The 17,005-nt window shown below is 51.7% G+C and overlaps 1 protein-coding gene across 11 annotated transcripts in view; it reads left to right on the top strand.

Moving 5' to 3' along the window:
* The first annotated feature begins 4,569 nt into the window (after positions 1-4,569).
* The window catches only part of LOC119965047 (transcription elongation regulator 1-like), a 130,321-nt gene continuing 117,885 nt past the window's right edge, over positions 4,570-17,005 (top strand). For 5 of the 11 annotated variants that reach the window (XM_038795279.1, XM_038795275.1, XM_038795276.1 and 2 more), the window contains exon 1: positions 4,573-4,732. In XM_038795279.1, coding sequence (XP_038651207.1) covers positions 4,620-4,732 — 113 coding nt within the window. In that variant the 5' untranslated portion in view covers positions 4,573-4,619. Of the gene's footprint in view, positions 4,733-17,005 lie in introns of all 11 variants that reach the window. The other 6 variants (XM_038795271.1, XM_038795270.1, XM_038795269.1 and 3 more) reach the window with 4 other exon arrangements.

Genomic DNA, 17,005 nt, shown 5'->3' with positions numbered 1-17,005 from the left:
ACTTCTCTGCTTATCTCTTTCAAATTCTAAGAAGGTCTGTCCTGGCTATGTTCTTAAATTATGCATTTCTTGTCTGTATGCTTCAGGAACCAGTTCATATGCATCTAGAATAGACTTTTTGACACTATCATAATTCCTAGACTCATGCTCTGACAAGATGGCATAAACTTCTGTGTTCACTCCATCAACTTACTCTGTAAGAGTAATATCCACTTCTCTTTTTGCCACTTCATTTGGGTTGCTATTTTCTCAAAACCCCTAAAGTACGTTTCTACTTCCTTCTCTTCAAATTTTGGGACAGCCTGTATAAACATAAACATATCACCACTGCCTTCTGTTCAGGCATGGCATTCAAGAAACGAGTAGGTGAATTCCAAGGTTGTTTATTCCTATTTGGCACAAGAATAGAAAGGGAACTGTGACCAAATCATGGCTTACAAGGGAAATTAGAGATAGTATTACATTCAAAGAAGAGGCATACAAATGAGCTAGAAAAAGCAATTGACCTGAGGATTAGGAACAGTTTAAAATTCAGCAAAGGCAGACCAAGGGAATGATTAAGAAGGGGAAATTAGAAATTGAAAGTAAACTAGTGGGGAACATAAAACTGACTATAAACATTTCTATAGGTGTGTAAAGATAAAAAGATTGATTAAAAACTAATGTAGGCCCTTTACAGTCAGAAACGGGGAATTCATAACAGGGAACAAATAAATGACTGAGGAAGTAAATTTGTACTTCGCTTCTGTCTTCACAAAGGAAGACATGAGTAATGTACTGGAAGTTATTAGAAACAGAAGTTTTAGTGAGGAGCTGAAGGAAATTAGTATTAATAAAGAAATGGTTTGGGGGAAATAATCGGGATTGCAGGCGGACAAATTTCCAGGGCCTGATAATCTTCAATCCAGAGTACTTAAGGAAATGGCCCTAGAAATAGTAGATCCATTGGTGGTCATTTTCCAAACCTCTTTGGAGGCTGGAATGGTTCCTGCAGATTGGAGGTTGCGAATGTAACCCTGCCAATCAAAAGGGAGGTCGAGAGAAAACAGAAAACAATGAGCCTAATGTTGGTCGTAGGGAAACTGCTGGAGTCCATTATCAAGGATTTCATAGCACAGTATTTACAAAACACTGGTGTAATCAGACAAAGTCAGCATGGATTTACGAACAGAAAATCTTGCTTGATAAATCTACTAGCATTCTTTAAAGATGTAAGTAGTAGAGTTGACCAGGGAGAACCAGTGGATGTGGTTTATTTAGACTTTCAGAAGACTTTTGACAAGGTCTCACACAGCAGATTAATGTGTAAAGTTAAAGCACATGGGATTACAGGTAGTGCCTTGAGATGGATAGAAATCTGGTTAGCAGACAGGAAACAAAACGTTGGAATAAATGGGTCTTTTTCTGATTGGCAGGCAATGACTAGTGGGGTACTGCAAAGGTCTGCGCTCGGGCCCCAAATGTTCACATTTTATATCAATGATTTGGACGAGGGAACTAAATATATTGGGCGGGATTCTCTGACCCCCCGCTGGGTCGGAGAATTGCTGTGGGCCGGCGTGAATCCCGCCCCCGCCGTCTCCCGAAGTCTCCGGCACCAGAGATTCGGCGGGGGCGGGAATCACGCTGCGCTTGTCGGCGGGCCTCCCCCGGCGATTCTCCGTCCTGCGATGGGCTGAAGTCCCGCCGCTGTCATGCCTCTCCCGGCGGCGTGAATCAAACCACCTACCTTACCGGCGGGACCAGGCGGCACGGGCGGGCTCCAGGGTCCTGGTGGTGGCGCGGGGCGATCTGGCCCCGGGGGGTGCCCCCACAGTGGCCTGGCCCACGATCGGGGCCCACCGATCGGCGGGCGGGCCTGTGCCGTGGGGCACTCTTTTCCTTCCGCCCTCGCCATAGTCTTCACGAAGGCGGAGGTGGAAGTAACCCCCTCCCCTGCGTATGCGCGGGGATGACGTCAGCAGCCGCTGACGCTCCGGCGCATTCACGGACTTCCTCCGGCTGGCGAAGTCCCTTCGGCTCCGGCTGGCGTGGCGCCAAAGGCCGTTCCCGCCATTCGGCGGGGCGCCAACCACTCCGGCGCGGGCCTAGCCCCTCAATGTTAGGGCTTGGCCCCTAAAGGTGCGGAGACTTCCGTACCTTTGGGGCGGTCCGACGCCGGAGCGGTTCACTCCACTCCATCCCGCCGGGACCCCCGTCCCACCGGTTAGGGGAGAATCCCACACTTGGGGTATTGTGTGCAGTTTTGGTGCCTCCCCTCACAACTGCACCCCCAGCCTCTGCGCCCTTCACAACTTCTCCCTCAGCCTCGGCCTCCACACAACTGTTCGCACCCCAGGCTCCCTCCCAACTGCACCACCCGCCTCCCCTCACGTCACAACTGCACCCCAACACCTCTGCCCTCACAGCTCCAGGGTCCCAGGTTCGATTCCCGGCTGGGTCACTGTCTGTGCGGAGTCTGCACGTCCTCTCCGTGTGTGCGTGGGTTTCCTCCGGGTGCTCTGGTTTCCTCCCTCAGTCCAAAGGTGTGCGGGGTAGGTGGATTGGCCATGATAAATTGCCCGTAGTGTCCTAAAAAAGTAAGGTTAAGGGGGGGGTTGTTGGGTTACGGGTATAGGGTGGATACGTGGGTTTGAGTAGGGTGATCATTGCTCGGCACAACATCGAGGGCCGAAGGGACTGTTCTGTGCTGTACTGTTCTATGTTCTAACTGCACCTGTAGCCTACCCTCACAACTGCATCTTCTCCCCTCACAACTGCCCCTCCCAGCCTCATAACTGCACCATAGCCTCCCCTCACACGTGTACCCCCAGCCTCCACTCCCGACAATGGCACCCCTTGGCCTTCTGTCCCCTCGCAACTGCACCCCCAGCCTCCCTCACCTCACAAATGCGTGATAGCCTCCCCTCACCTCCTAGCTGCACCCGAGCCTCCCTTCCCCCCCTCATTGTTCCCTCTCCTCACATGTGCTCCCCCAGCCTCCCCTCACAGCTACCCACAGATTCCCCTCAGAACAGCCCCTCAACCTTCACCACCTTTCACAACTGCCTCCCTCCCCTCGCAAATGCCCCCTGCTTCCCCTCCCTTCACAACAGCATTCATGTGGAGTTTGCATATCCTTCCCGTGTCTGTGTGGGTTTCCTCTAGGTGCTCCAGTTTCCTCCCACAGACCAAAGATGTGCAGGTTAGGTGAATTGGCGATGCTAAATTGCCCCTGGGAGGGGTAATGGGGATTATAGTGAGGGATTGGGCCGAGGGAGGGGGCTCTTTCAGAGGGTTGGTGCAGACATGATGGGCCGAATGTCCTCCTTCTGTACTGTAGGGATTCTATGATCAGACTTCCAGCAGATTTTGCAGTTGTGAGGTTCTGAAAGGACTTGGAAGGGTAGGTTTTGCCCTGGCTGGGGAACCTAGAATACGGGGTGGGCACAGTCAAAAATAAGGGGTTCATCCTTTTGGACTGAAAGGAGAAATTTCTTCAGGGGTTTATGAGTCTTTGGAGTTTTCGACTACAGAAGATTGTGGCAGCTCCATCACTGACTATATTAAAGACTGAGGCCGATAGATTTTTGATCTCTAAGCGAATGGATACAGGAAGCAGGCAGGAAAGTGACATTGTGGCGTAATATTAGTTGTGATTTTGTTGAATGGCAGAGCAAGCTCGAAGGACCGAATGCCCTGTTGCTACTCATTTGTTTTATGTTTCCACAACTAGTGGGCAAGGACTGGAGGACATGGTGACTATATCATTATGTAATTTCGAATTTTTCAATGTAACAATAATCTTTGTTGTTGTCACAAGTAGGTTTACATTAACATTGCAATGAAGTTGCTGTGAAAATCCCCTAGTCACCACACACCGGTGCCTGTTCGGGTAAATTGGGGGAGGATTCAGAATGTCCAAATGACCTAACCTGCACGTCTTTGGACTGTGGGAGGAAACCAGAGCACCCGGAGGAAACCCATGCACACACGGGGAGAACGTGCAGACTCCGCACAGACAGTGACCCAAGCCGCAAATCGAACCTGGGACCCTGGTGCTGTGAAAAAAAAAATCACTTATTGTCACAAGTAGGCTTTAAACGAAGTTACTGTGAAAAGTCCCTAGTCGCCACATTCTGGCGCCTGTTCGGGGAGGCTGGTACAGGAATTGAACCCTGCTGCTGGTCTGTTTTGAAAGCCAGCAATTAAGCCCAGTGTGCTCAACCAGCAACAGTGCTAACCACTGTGCTGCCATACCGCCCTATTCGTTGTGACCCTCCAAACAAAAAGTGTATTTTTCGTTACTGGATAAGAGAACAGTAACCAAGCAGCTTAAAAGCAAGGGGGGTTAACGTGGAGGAGGGGCCAGAATTGGCTTCCGGAAGTACAATGACGTCACTGCCGGTCTCGCACTGCAACCGAACATGCTTACGCTGTCGCTGCTCTGACGTCATACGAGTGACAGGCATACTAACCATTCAGAGGGAGGAATGGGAGGAACGTGGCCAATGGCATGGCGGCACGGGCCGCGAAGGCGGCACCCGGCCAGCAAGTGAGGTTGAATTTAGCGGTCGGCGACAGTGGCGGCTGTTTTTTTTTCACCACCCCCTTTTCCCCTCCCCCATTGCTTCCCCATCATGGCCGACGTGGGTTTGTTGATGCAGGATGGCCTATTACACCCGAGCCAGGCGCAAGCGGACGGAGCCGGCGAGCAGCAGAAACCCAACAGCGACAACTCTAACCAGGCCCGGTATGTGACTACGACTAAAGCGAGTGGGGTGTTGGTGTCAATAACTCCACTTTCTCTGGCTCACCAACACCGACAGGCGGATTGAACTGGCCGGGCCTCAGGCTCCGGCCCCCCACCGCTGGAAGAGTTTAACTGGGAGAGGGAGGGAAGAAGGTCGGGGCAGTTTTTTTTGGGGGAGGGGAGATTTTGGGGCAGTTTGGGGGGGGGGGGAGGGAAGGTGGGGCGGGGAAGGTGGAGCAGATTTTCGGGGTAGGGGTAGGTGGGGGCAGTTTTTGGGGAGGGCAGGTGGAGCAGTTTTTTGGGGGGAGAGGAAGGTGGGGGTAGTTTTTTGGGGGGAGAGGAAGGTGGGGGTAGTTTTTTTGGAGGAGAGGAAGGTGGGGGTAGTTTTTTTGGGGAGAGGAATGTGGGGGTAGTTATTTGGGGGGAGAGGAAGGTGGGAGCAGTTATTTGGGGGGAGAGGAAGGTGGGAGCAGTTATTTGGGGGGGGAGGAAGGTGGGGGGTAGTTATTTGGGGGGGAGAGGAAGGTGGTAGTTTTTTGGGGGAATGTGGGGGTAGTTTTTTTGGGGGGGAGAGGAAGGTGGGGGTAGTTTTTTGGGGGGGAGAGGAAGGTGGGGGTAGTTTTTTGGGGAAGGTGGGGGTAGTTTTTTTTGGGGGGAAGGAAGGTGGGGGTAGTTTTTTGGGGGAGAGGAAGGTGGTAGATTTTGGGGGAGAGGAAGGTGGGGGTAGATTTTTTGGGGGGAGAGGAAGGTGGGGGTAGTTTTTCAGGGTCGGGGGAGGGGAAGTTGGGGCAGTTTTGGGTGGAGACTGTTTTCGGGGGAGGGGGCAGGCAAGGGCGCGTCGGGAGGTGAAGGGTGGCTGACGGGTATGTGGGAGAGTGGGCGCTGTTTGGGGAGGGGAGGATGTTGGGTGTGAGCGAGAAGGAATCTTGAGTGGGGTGTGCGGGGAAGGAGGTGGGTGGGGAGGCTGGAGGCTCACGTGGCGAGGGCAGGCTGTGTGGTGAGCAGGGAGGGGAAAGAAGGCTAGGGGGCGAGCTGGTAGGGCAGGATGGTGGGGTGGCAAGTGGTAGGATGGTGGGGGTGAGTGCGGAGGGGAAGAGAGGCTGGTAGAGGTTAATGAGAAGGCTGGGTGTGCAAGCGGGGAGGATGGAGATGTTGGGGGCAAGCTGGGAGGGGGGGGCGACAGGTGGGCTGCGGAGGATGGCAGTGCCTGGTGGGAGGGGTGGGGGCGAGCGGGGAAGGGAGGATGGCGGAGGGGCCAACAGGGAGGGGAGTATGGCGAGGACGAACATGGGTGTATGGCAGGGAGAGGAGGATGGCGGGGGCGAGCAAGTAGTGGAGGATGGCGGGGGATCAAGCAAGGATGGGAGGATGGTGGGGGATCAAGCGAGGATGGCGGGGGATCAAGCAAGGATGGGAGGATGGCGGGGGATCAAGCAAGGATGGGAAGATGGCGGGGGGGCGAGCAAGGATGGGAGGAGGGCGAGTGGGAGGAAGGCTGGGGTCTGGATGGGAAGACCGTGTGGGGCGTGAGCGGGGAGGGTGGGGGGACCATGACCGGGTTGGGGAGTGTAGGGGGGAACCGAAGGGGTGATGGGTTGCTAGTTTTGCCACCCCACTTGAGATCCCAAGTATTTGCAATTCGTAAAACTGAATGGAAAGTTGGCTGCACCACTGAATGATAACACTTCCTTTTTAAAAAAACAAAAAAATTTTATTCAAATTTTCACAAAATACCAACAACAGAAAATACTAAGAACAGAAAAAACAACCCCCATGTATACAAAAAAGAAGAAATAAATTAACACCCGTCATTAGGAAAGAACATATATAATATATACACTTCCCTTCAGCCCAAAACAAAGAGACAACCCCCCCAGGTTGCTGCTGCTGCTGGCTTTTTTCTACCGTTCTGCCAGGAAATCTAGGAATGGTTGCCACCTCCTGAAGAACCCCTGCACTGATCCCCTTAGGGCAAATTTCACCCTCTGCAATTTAATAAACCCCGCCATATCGTTGACCCAGGCCTCCACGCTTGGGGGCCTCGCATCCTTCCACTGAAGAAGAATCCTCCGCTGGGCTACTAGGGATGCAAAGGCCAGAATGCCAGCTTCTTTCGCCTCCTGCACTCCCGGCTCCTCTGCAACCCCAAATATTGCTAGCCCCCAGCCAGGTTTGACCCTGGATCCTACCACCCTGGACACCGTCCTTGCGTCGCCCTTCCAAAATTCCCCCAGCGCTGGGCATGCCCAGAACATATTGGTATGGTTTGCTGGGCTCCCTGAGCATCTAATACACTTGTCCTCGCTCCCAAAAAACCGGCTCATCCTTAGATCATAGACTTTACAGTGCAGAAGGAGGCCATTCGGCCCATCGAGTCTGCACCGGCTCTTGGAAAGAGCACCCTACCCAAGGTCAACACCTCCACCCTATCCCCATAACCCAGTAACCGCACCCAACACTACCGGCAATTTTGGACACTAAGGGCAGTTTATCATGGCCAATCCACCTAACCTGCACATCTTTGGACTGTGGGAGGAAACCGGAGCACCCGGAGGAAACCCACGCACACACAGGGGGGATGTGCAGACTCCGCACAGACAGTGACCCAAGCCGGAATCGAACCTGGGACCCTGGAGCTGTGAAGCAGTTGTGCTATCCACAATGCTACCGTGCTCCTTGTACGATAACACTTTCTTGATGCTATAACAGACTTGAATTTAAACACAATATTAACCACATTAGCAACAGAGAAAAAAACTTTACAGATAACAATTACAACAGTTCTTAAGGAAAAAGAAAAACTTGAACTTCGTCCTAACACCTAGAGCCATCGATGTTTACAGCGTGAAACAGGCCCTTTGATCCAGCTTGCCCATGCTGCCCAGTTTCTATCACATAGCTAGTCCCACATGCCCGCAGTTGGCCCATATCCCTCTATACCCACCCTGCCCATGTAATGTCTAACTGCTTTTTAAAGGACAAAATTGTACCCGCCTCTGTCACTGCCTCTGGCAGCCCGTTCCAGATGCTCACTACCCTCTGTGTGAAGAAATTTCCCCTCTGACCTCTTTTGTACCTTTCCCCTCTCACCTTAAACCTATGCCCTCTAGTTCTAGACTCCTCTACCTTTGTGAGAAGATGTCGACTATCCACCTTATCAATGCTCCTCATTATTTTATAGACCTCTATAAGATCACCCCTAGGCCTCCTACACTCCAGGGAAAAAAGTCGCAGCCTCTCCTTAGAACTCAGACCATCAAGTCCTGGTAGTATCCTCCTGAATCTCTTCTGCACTCTTTCTAGTTTAACAATATCCTTCCTATAATAGGGTGACCAGAACTGAACACAGTATTCCATGTGTGGTCTTAAAAATGTCTTGTACAACTTCAACAAGACATCCCAACTCCTGTATTCAATATTCTGACCAATAAAACGTTGCATGCTGAATGCCGCCTTCATCACCCTGTCCACCTGTGATTCCACCTTCAAGGATCTGTGAACCTTTATTCCTAGATCTCTTTGTTCTGTAACTCTCCCCAACTCCCTACTATTTGCTGTGTCGGTCTTGCCCTGAATTGATCTGCCAAAATGCATCACCTCACATTTATCCAAATTAAATTCCATCTGCCATTCATCGGCCCACTGGCCCAATTGGTCAAGATCCTATTGCTATCTTATATTACCTTCACGATCCACCATGCTGCCAATCGTGACGTCATCTGCAAACTTACTAACCATGCTTTTTACATTCTCATCCAAATCATTTTTATATATATATATATACAAAACAAATAACAGTGGACCCAGCACCGATCCCTGAGACACACCGCTGGTCACAGCCCTCCGATTTGAAAAACAAACCTCCACAACCACCCGTTGGCTTCGGTCGTCAAGCCAATTTTGTATGCAATTGGCTACCTCATCCTGGATTCCGTGAGATTTAACCTTTTGCAACAACCTACCATGCGGTACCTTGTCAAAGGCCTCGCTAAAGTCCACGTAGACAACGTCAATCGTACTGCCCACATCTACCTTCTTGGTTTATCTCTTCAAAAAACTCAATCAAATTCGTGAGACATGACTTTCCCCTTACAAAATCGTGTTGACTTTCCCTAATTAGCCCGTGCCAGTCTAAATGCCTGTAGATGCTACTCCTCGGAATACCTTCTAACAACTTACCCATTACAGAAGTAAGACTCATCGAAAGAGAAAATGCTGGAAAACCTCAGCCGGTCTGGCAGCACCTGTCGGGAGAGAAAAGAGTTGATGCTTCAAGTCCAATGACTCTTTGTCAAAGTAAGACTCATCTGTCTGTAGTTTCCAGGCTTGTCCTGACAAGGGCACAACATTTGTTACCCTCCAATCTTCAGGCACCTCTCCTGTGGCTGTCGATGATTCAAATATCTCAGTTACGGGGTTGGTAATTTCCTCCACAATGTCCTGGGATGCATTTCATCAGGTCCTAGGAATTTATCTATCGTGAGACACTTTAATAATCTCCACCACTTCCTTCTCTGTAATTTGTGCACTCTCAAGTCATCACTTTTTATTTTCCCAATTTCCCTAACATTTGTGCCATTCTCAACAGTAAATACTGACAAGAAATATTCATTTAGGACCTCTCCCATCCCTGTGGATCCGCACATAGATGACCATGTTTATCTTTAAGAGGCCCTCCCCTCTAGACACCCTTTTACCCTTTATGTATCTGTAAAAGCTCTTTGGATTTTCCTTTGCCGTATCTGCCAAGACAATATCATGCCCCCTTTCTGCCATCCTGATTTCTCTCTTAACTCTACTCCGCTGTGCCCTATACTCTTTGAGGGGCCCACTTGATCCCAGCTGCCTATGCATGTCATATGCCTCCTGCTTCCTTTTGACCATGGCCTCAATACCACGGGTTACCCAGAGTTCCCTGCCACTACATATTCTAATTAAGCTAAACTATATAGTTCAAACACCACTTTTAAATGAGGTTAAAAACCAGGTTTCTTGCCTTTCTGTGCTGAGCCCTTTGAGAGAACCTTTCAGGAGAAAACTGAAAGATAATTCTTGGCAGACGAAAATCCTATTGCAAGCTGAAACTGCAGACAGACCTGGCTCCTCCCCATAATTGCTTCAGCTGTACTCAAAGCATAAGGCATTCTTCTGTCTCCTTTCAGAAGGTGTCCCATGACCTGGTTCGCCAGGACCAAAGACAATATCTGTCATAAATAATTTACATCCCAGGGTATTCCAAACTGAAACAACATTCCATAAGTCAGCTTAGCACCATCTCTACCTCCTCCCCCATTACATATTTGGCAGACATACCGGCTGTATGCATCTTAAACCTGCTTTAAAATAACAGTATCGCAACAAATAAAAACATAAACTTAATTCCTTACATACATTCATCAAGGTGATTTTTAGGGATTGGAAGTTTGGAAGGGGGGGATGCTGAAGTTAAATATTTATGCATGTAAAATTGGATGGTGAGTGTTATGCTAACAAAATCCCTCATTGACCTGTTTTGCATATATTTGACGAGCTGATTTGGTGGTAGGGATGGAAACATTGCCTCGAAGCATTTCGGGAAAAGGAGAGGGATTTTTAAGAATCATAGAATTTACAGTCCAGAAGGACGCCATTCGGCCCATCGAGTCTGTACCGGCCCTTGGAAAGAGCACCCTACCTAAGCCCACGCCTCCATCCTGACCCCGTAACCCTGTACTCCCACCTAACCTTTTTGGACACTAAGGGCAATTTATCATGGCCAGTTCACCTAACCTGCACATCTTTGGACTGTGGGAGGAAACTGTGGCAGCACTCGGAGGAAACCCACGCAGACACGAGGAGAACGTGCAGACTCTGCACAGACAGTGACCCAAGCCAGGAATTGAACCTCTGACCTTGGAGCTGTGAGGTAACTGTGCTGTCCGAAAATTGACACTTGTTGACCAGAGAGAGAAAGGTGTCATCCAGTCCCTTACTTTTCCTTACCTTGTTGTGGGCTCAGCAATCATTCCATTCCCAAAGAGTAATACACTACTAGGAATTCATGCCAGCATTGCCCAGAAGATCTGACCTGTATCTTCATACAGGTAAATTGTCTGCATGAAAAAGCCATGTTTAATTCACCTTCCTTTCTAAAGCATTTAATTTATAGTGATGATGTGATTTGGAGACATTTTGGAGGGGCCATTGGTGTATTCTATCTAAATTATTTGCTCTTATCATGTGTTGTGTACGTCTTTGCAGAACCAGTCCCAAGCTCAGTGCTGTCTTGTGCAGAGCGCTATTTGAGTGCATAGTTGCCAGACCCTGCTTGTCAGTGGTCTTATAGGTGGACATTTTTTTTCTCTTTTTCTGCGTAAAATGGATTTGCAATCGGCATGAATTACCTGGGTAAAAACCTCTTGAGAAATGCTTGCCTGAGAAGGCTGCTATTGCTAATTCAAGTGGCCCAGTCAAACTAATACTGAATACTTGCATGTTCAGATCTAGATCAGATATGGAATAATGAGCATCTTGTGTCGCCGATTGGCTGTGCAAAGCTCAGAGTTCACTGGAGAACGATCAGGAATGGAAATCTTTACAATTTTTTTATGCCTGCTCATCTCAGTTGCCTATTTACAATCAGTACTAAAAATAGCTATTGTAAAATAGTTCTCTGTCAGATGAAGTTATTGTAAATTGGACGGTGAGTGAAATATTTTGCAGCAAAATCCTCATTGTCCTGTTTTGCATGTGTTTGACAAGCTGATTTGGTGGTACGGGTGGAAACATTGTACGCTTAGCATTTTTGGAAAAGGAGTTTTAAAAAAAAATTGGCACTTGTTGACCGGAGAGTGAGGCGTCATCCGCTTCCCTCCTATTTATTTCTCCATCTTGGTGAGGGGCCCAAATGAACTGAGTAAAGTTGAAAGGATGACAAATCAAGGAGCTATGAATTGTCACTGCCAGTGTACTGCAGGGAAATCGGTATGCTTGCATTGAAAGAAACTTGCGATGAGCTAGCACTTTTAATGCCCATAGTTAAGTGGAAGTACTTTACAGTTTGTGAATTAGAGTACATGGTCCAAGAACAGCAGTGAGATAAATGTCCAGATAATGTGGTTTAATGGCGGTTAAGACATAAATGTTACCCAGAATACCGGATGAAATCTGTGCTCGTAATCTAGCCATGAGGTCAGAAAGAAATTCAGTTTAATGTCTCGATTTAGCAAACCCTGGATTATGTTGTAGAGTTCTTGGAATGGGGGCTTGAACCTCCTCAGGCAGAGGCAATATGCTACTATAAGATGCACACAAACACGACACTCCCAGACACCCATACTCACTCCCACCCTCCTCAGACACATGGACTCTGACACATTTACTAACACTCACCTTTTTCCCCCTTCCTCTCACACGCACACTAAGCTATCTCGCGAGCCCTGTCGTTCCTTGCACACACCCCCGCGGGCGCCCCCTGTACAGCTGAACTCCAGAGGTGAGAGTGACATCCTACGAACATACGGATAAGGAGTGGGACATTCAGCTCCTGAAGGCAGCAATTGGCCGAGTGTGGCGTCAAGGAACACCAACAAATTTGGAGCCAGTAGGAATGGTGGGGGGGCACGAGGTGAACACTAATCACTGGTTGGAGTCCTACCAAGCACAAAGGAAGATGGTTGTGGTGGTTGAAGGTCAATCATCTCAGTCCCAGAACATCACTACAGGAGTACCAATAAAAGTGTTCTCGATCCAACCATTTTCAGCTGTTTCATCGTGACCTTCCCTCCATCATGAGGTCAGAAACTGGGACTTATGCAGGGATGATTGCACAATTTAACAACTACTGAAGCAGTCCAGGTTTATATGTATCAGGACCTGGACAACATTCAGGCTTTAACTGTTGGTGGCAAGTAATATTCGCGTCTCACAAGTGTGAGGCAGTGCCCATCTCCTATAAGAGAGAATCTAACCATCACCATGACATTCAATCGCTGAATCCCTGATCATCAAAATCCAGGGGATTGCCATTGACCCGACATTGAACTGGAATAGCCATATAAATACAGTGCATGGCTTCCGGTGGCGGCAATGAGGAGCTAAGCCGCACATTCAGCAGCTCCCGCTGAAAACGGACTTTGGGGCTCTTTTCAGGACTCCCAACGGAGCTGTGTCGGCAAATCCAAACGTGGGAAGAGGACAGGAGTCGACCCCAACGGTCATATGGTCCGGACCAGGAGTGGGGTAAGGAGAAAACCGGAGAAAGCACCCCTGAAAAAGTGGGGGAAGGAAGACAAATTGGCGGCCGGCGGAGGCCTTGAGGAGCTGAGGCAGTGGGCTCAGGAGCAGCAGGCGATTCTGCTGCGCTGCTTCCAGGAGCTGCTGGAGTCGCTGAAGGTAACCAACAGGAAGCTGATGGAGACCCAGACAGCCCAGGGGGCTGCGATCCGGGAGCTGCAGCAGCAGGCCTCCGAAAGGGAGGATGAGGTCGTGGCCGTGGCGGGGAAGGTGGAGATGCACGAGGCGCTCCATAAAAGATGGCAGGAGCGGTTCGAGGAGCTGGACAACCGGTCGAGGAGGAAGAAGTTGCGGATCCTGGGCCTCACGGAAAGGTCGGACCTAGCGGCCTATGTGGCGGTTATGTTAAACTCGCTGATGGGGGCTGGGTCCTTCCAGGGGCCCCTGGAGTTAGAGGGGGCCCACAGAATTCTGGCTAGGAGGCCCAAGCCGAACGAGCAGCCGCGGGCGGTGTTGGTGCGGTTTCATCGGTTCGAGGATCGTGAGTGTGTGTTCCGGTGGGCCAAGAAGGAGAGGAGCAGCAAGTGGGAGAACACGGAGCTGTGGATCTTCCAGGACTGGAGTGCGGAGGTGACGAGGTTTAACCGGACGAAGGCGGTGCTCCATAGACGGTGTGTGAAGTTCGGCATGTTGCAGCCGGCGCGTCTGTGGGTCACCTATAAGGATCGGCACCATTATTTTGAGTCCCCGGAGGAGGCGTGGGCCTTTGTGCAGGCCGTGAAACTGGACTCAAACTGAGGGTCTAAGATGGAGGATGTTGTATAATAATGTACTTGTGTTTGCTCTGTTTAATGCAAAATGTGGGTTGGCCTTAGGGTGGGTGGGGTGATGTTGTTATGTCTTTTTTATATGGGTCTGGTGGACGGGTTCGGACAGGGGGGTAAACGGGGAGTTCGGGGAGCTGGTGGGGGGGGACTGACAATGGGAGTAGCCCTGGAGGAAGCGGGGTATGGCTAATCGGCAGGGGAGGGGGGCAGGGAGCCCTCTGATCCGGCTGATAACCTGGAATGTGAGGGGGCTGAATGGGCCGGTCAAACAGGCCCGGGTATTTGCGCACCTGAAGGGGCTGAAGGTGGGTGTGGCCATGCTCCAGGAGACACACCTGAGAGTGGTGGACCAGGTTCGGCTGAGGAAGGGATGGGTGGGCCAAGTATTTCACTCAGGGCTCAGATGAGAAGAGTAGGGGGGTGGCAATCCTGGTGGGGAAGAAGGTGCCGTTTGAGGCTTTAAATGTGGTGGCTGACAGTGGCGGGAGATATGTGATGGTGAGTGGTAAGCTGCAGGGGGAGCGGGTGGTGCTGGTAAATGTTTACGCCCCAAATTGGGACGATGCGGGGTTTATGCGGCGTATGTTGGGCCGCATTCCGGACCGGGGGGGGGGGGGGGGGGGGCTGATCATGGCGGGGGGGACTTCAACACGATACTGGATCCCCCATTGGATCGATCCAAGTCCCGGACGGGTAGGAGGCCGGCGGCGGCCAAGGTGTTGAGGGGATTTATGGACCAGATGGGGGGGGGATCCCTGGAGATTTGCGAGGCCAAGGGCCAGGGAATACTCGTTTTTCTCCCACGTACATAAGGCCTACTCGAGGATTGATTTTTTTTGTCCTGAGTAGGGGGTTGGTTTCGAGGGTGGAGGATGTGGAATACTCCGCCATTGCCATTTCAGATCATGCCCCGCACTGGGTGGACCTCAGGCTGGGGGAAGAGAGGGACCAACGTCCGCTCTGGCGCTTGGAGGTCCGCGTGGGGACGGTCTGGGAGGCATTGAAGGCGGTGATGAGGGGGGAACTGATCTCCATCCGAACCCATAGGCAGAGGGGGGAGCAGAGGGAGAGACTGATAGGGGAGATGGTGCGGGTGGATAGGAGATGTGCGGAGGCTCCAGAGGAGGGATTGCTGGGGAAGAGGCGTAGCCTTCAGGCCAGATTCAACCTATTGACTACCAGAAAGGCAGAAGCTCAGTGGACGAAAGCACAGGGGGCGGTGTATGAATATGGTGAGAAGGCGAGTAGGATGCTGGCACACCAGCTCCGAAAGCGGGACGCGGCCAGGGAGATTGGGGGAGTGACGGATAAGGCTGGGAAGGTGGTGCGGAGGGGTGTAGATGTTAATGGGGTCTTCAGAGACTTCTATGGGGAACTGTACCGGTCGGAACCCCCGGTGGAGGGGGGTGGAATGGGGCGCTTCTTGGACAAACTGCGATTCCCGAGGGTGGAGGAGGAGCAGGTGGAGGGACTGGGGGCGCCGATCGAGCTGGAGGAGGTGGTCAAAGGGATAGGGAGCATGCAGTCGGGGAAGGCGCCGGGGCCGGACGGGTTTCCGGTGGAATTTTATAAAAGGTATTTGGCCCTGTTGGTCCGGACCTTTAACGAGGCAAGGGAGGTGGGGGGGCATTGCCCCCAACTATGTCACGGACGCTGATTTCCTTGATCCTGAAGCGGGACAAGGACCCTCTGCAGTGCGGGTCATGTAGGCCGATTTCGCTGCTAAACGCCGACGCTAAGCTGCTGGCAAAGATCCTGGCCACTAGAATAGAGGATTGCATGCCCGGGGTCATTCATGAGGACGAGACGGGGTTTGTGAAGGGAAGGCAGTTGAATACGAACGTGCGAAGGCTCCTCAATGTCATTATGATGCCGGCCATGGAAGGGGAGGCGGAGATAGTGGTGGCATTGGATGCGGAGAAGGCCTTTGATAGGGTTGAGTGTGAGTATTTGTGGGAGGTTTGGGGAGGGGTTTATCCGGTGGGTGAGGCTGCTCTACGAGGCCCCGATGGCGAGTGTAGCCACAAATAGGGGGAGGTCGGAGTACTTTCGCCTGTACCGGGGGACGAGACAGGGGTGCCCCCTGTCCCACTTGCTCTTCGCGTTGGCGATTGAGCCCCTGGCCATGGCATTGAGGGAGTCAGGGAACTGGAGGGGCCTGGGGTGGGGAGGAGCATCGAGTGTCGCTGTATGCGGACGACCTGTTGCTGTATGTGGCAGACCCGGTGGGGGGGATGCCGGAGGTGATGAGGATTCTTAGTGAATTCGGGGGTTTCTCTGGGTATAAGTTGAACCTGGGCAAGAGTGAGTTGTTTGTGGTGCATCCGGGGGATCAAGAGGAGGGGATTGGTAGGTTCCCACTGAAGCAGGCAGGGAAGAGCTTCAGGTACCTAGGGGTCCTGGGAGCTGGGGGGCCCTGCACAAGCTCAACCTCACAAGGTTGGTGGAGCAGATGGAGATGGAGTTTAAGAGGTGGGATATGTTACCGCTGTCACTGGCGGGGAGGGTGCAGTCCGTTAAGATGACGGTGCTCCCGAGGTTTTTGTTCCTGTTCCAGTGCCTCCCCATCCTTATCCCAAAGGCCTTTTTCAGGAGGGTCAACAGGTGTATCACGGGATTTGTGTGGGTGCATGGGACTCCGAGGGTGAGAAGAGTGTTCCTGGAACGGGGGAGGGGGGGGGGGGGGGCTGGCGTTGCCCAACCTCTGTGGGTACTATTGGGCTGCCAACGCAGCGATGGTGCGTAAGTGGGTAATGGACGAGGAAGGGGCAGCATGGAAGAGGATGGAGGCGGCATCATGTGGGCACGAGCCTGGAGGCGCTGGTAACGGCGCCGTTGCCGCTCCCTCCAACAAGGTATACCACGAGCCCGGTGGTGGCGGCTACCCTCAAAATCTGGGGGCAATGGAGATGGCGTAGGGGAGAAGTGGGGGGCTCGATGGAGGCCCCGATACGGGGGAACCATCGGTTTGTCCCAGGGAACATTGATGGTGGATTTCTGGGCTGGCACAGGGTAGGGGTTAGGAGGTTGAGGGACCTGTTTGTGGAGGGGAGGTTCGCGAGCTTGGGGGAGTTAGAGGGGAAGTTTGGGCTCCCCCCCGGGGAACATGTTTAGGTACATGCAGGTGAGGGCGTTTGCCAGGCAGGGGGGGGAGGGGGGGTTTGGATCGGTGGGAGGGAGAACTGTGTACATGGGTCTGTGGGATGTGGCGGGTGCTATCTCTTTCCCTTTT

The sequence above is a fragment of the Scyliorhinus canicula genome, chromosome 4 (genome assembly GCF_902713615.1).
Source record: "Scyliorhinus canicula chromosome 4, sScyCan1.1, whole genome shotgun sequence".
NCBI classification, from domain to species: Eukaryota; Metazoa; Chordata; class Chondrichthyes; order Carcharhiniformes; family Scyliorhinidae; genus Scyliorhinus; species Scyliorhinus canicula.
Note: the sequence above shows the minus strand (reverse complement) of the source record. Positions and strands in the feature narration are given on the sequence as shown.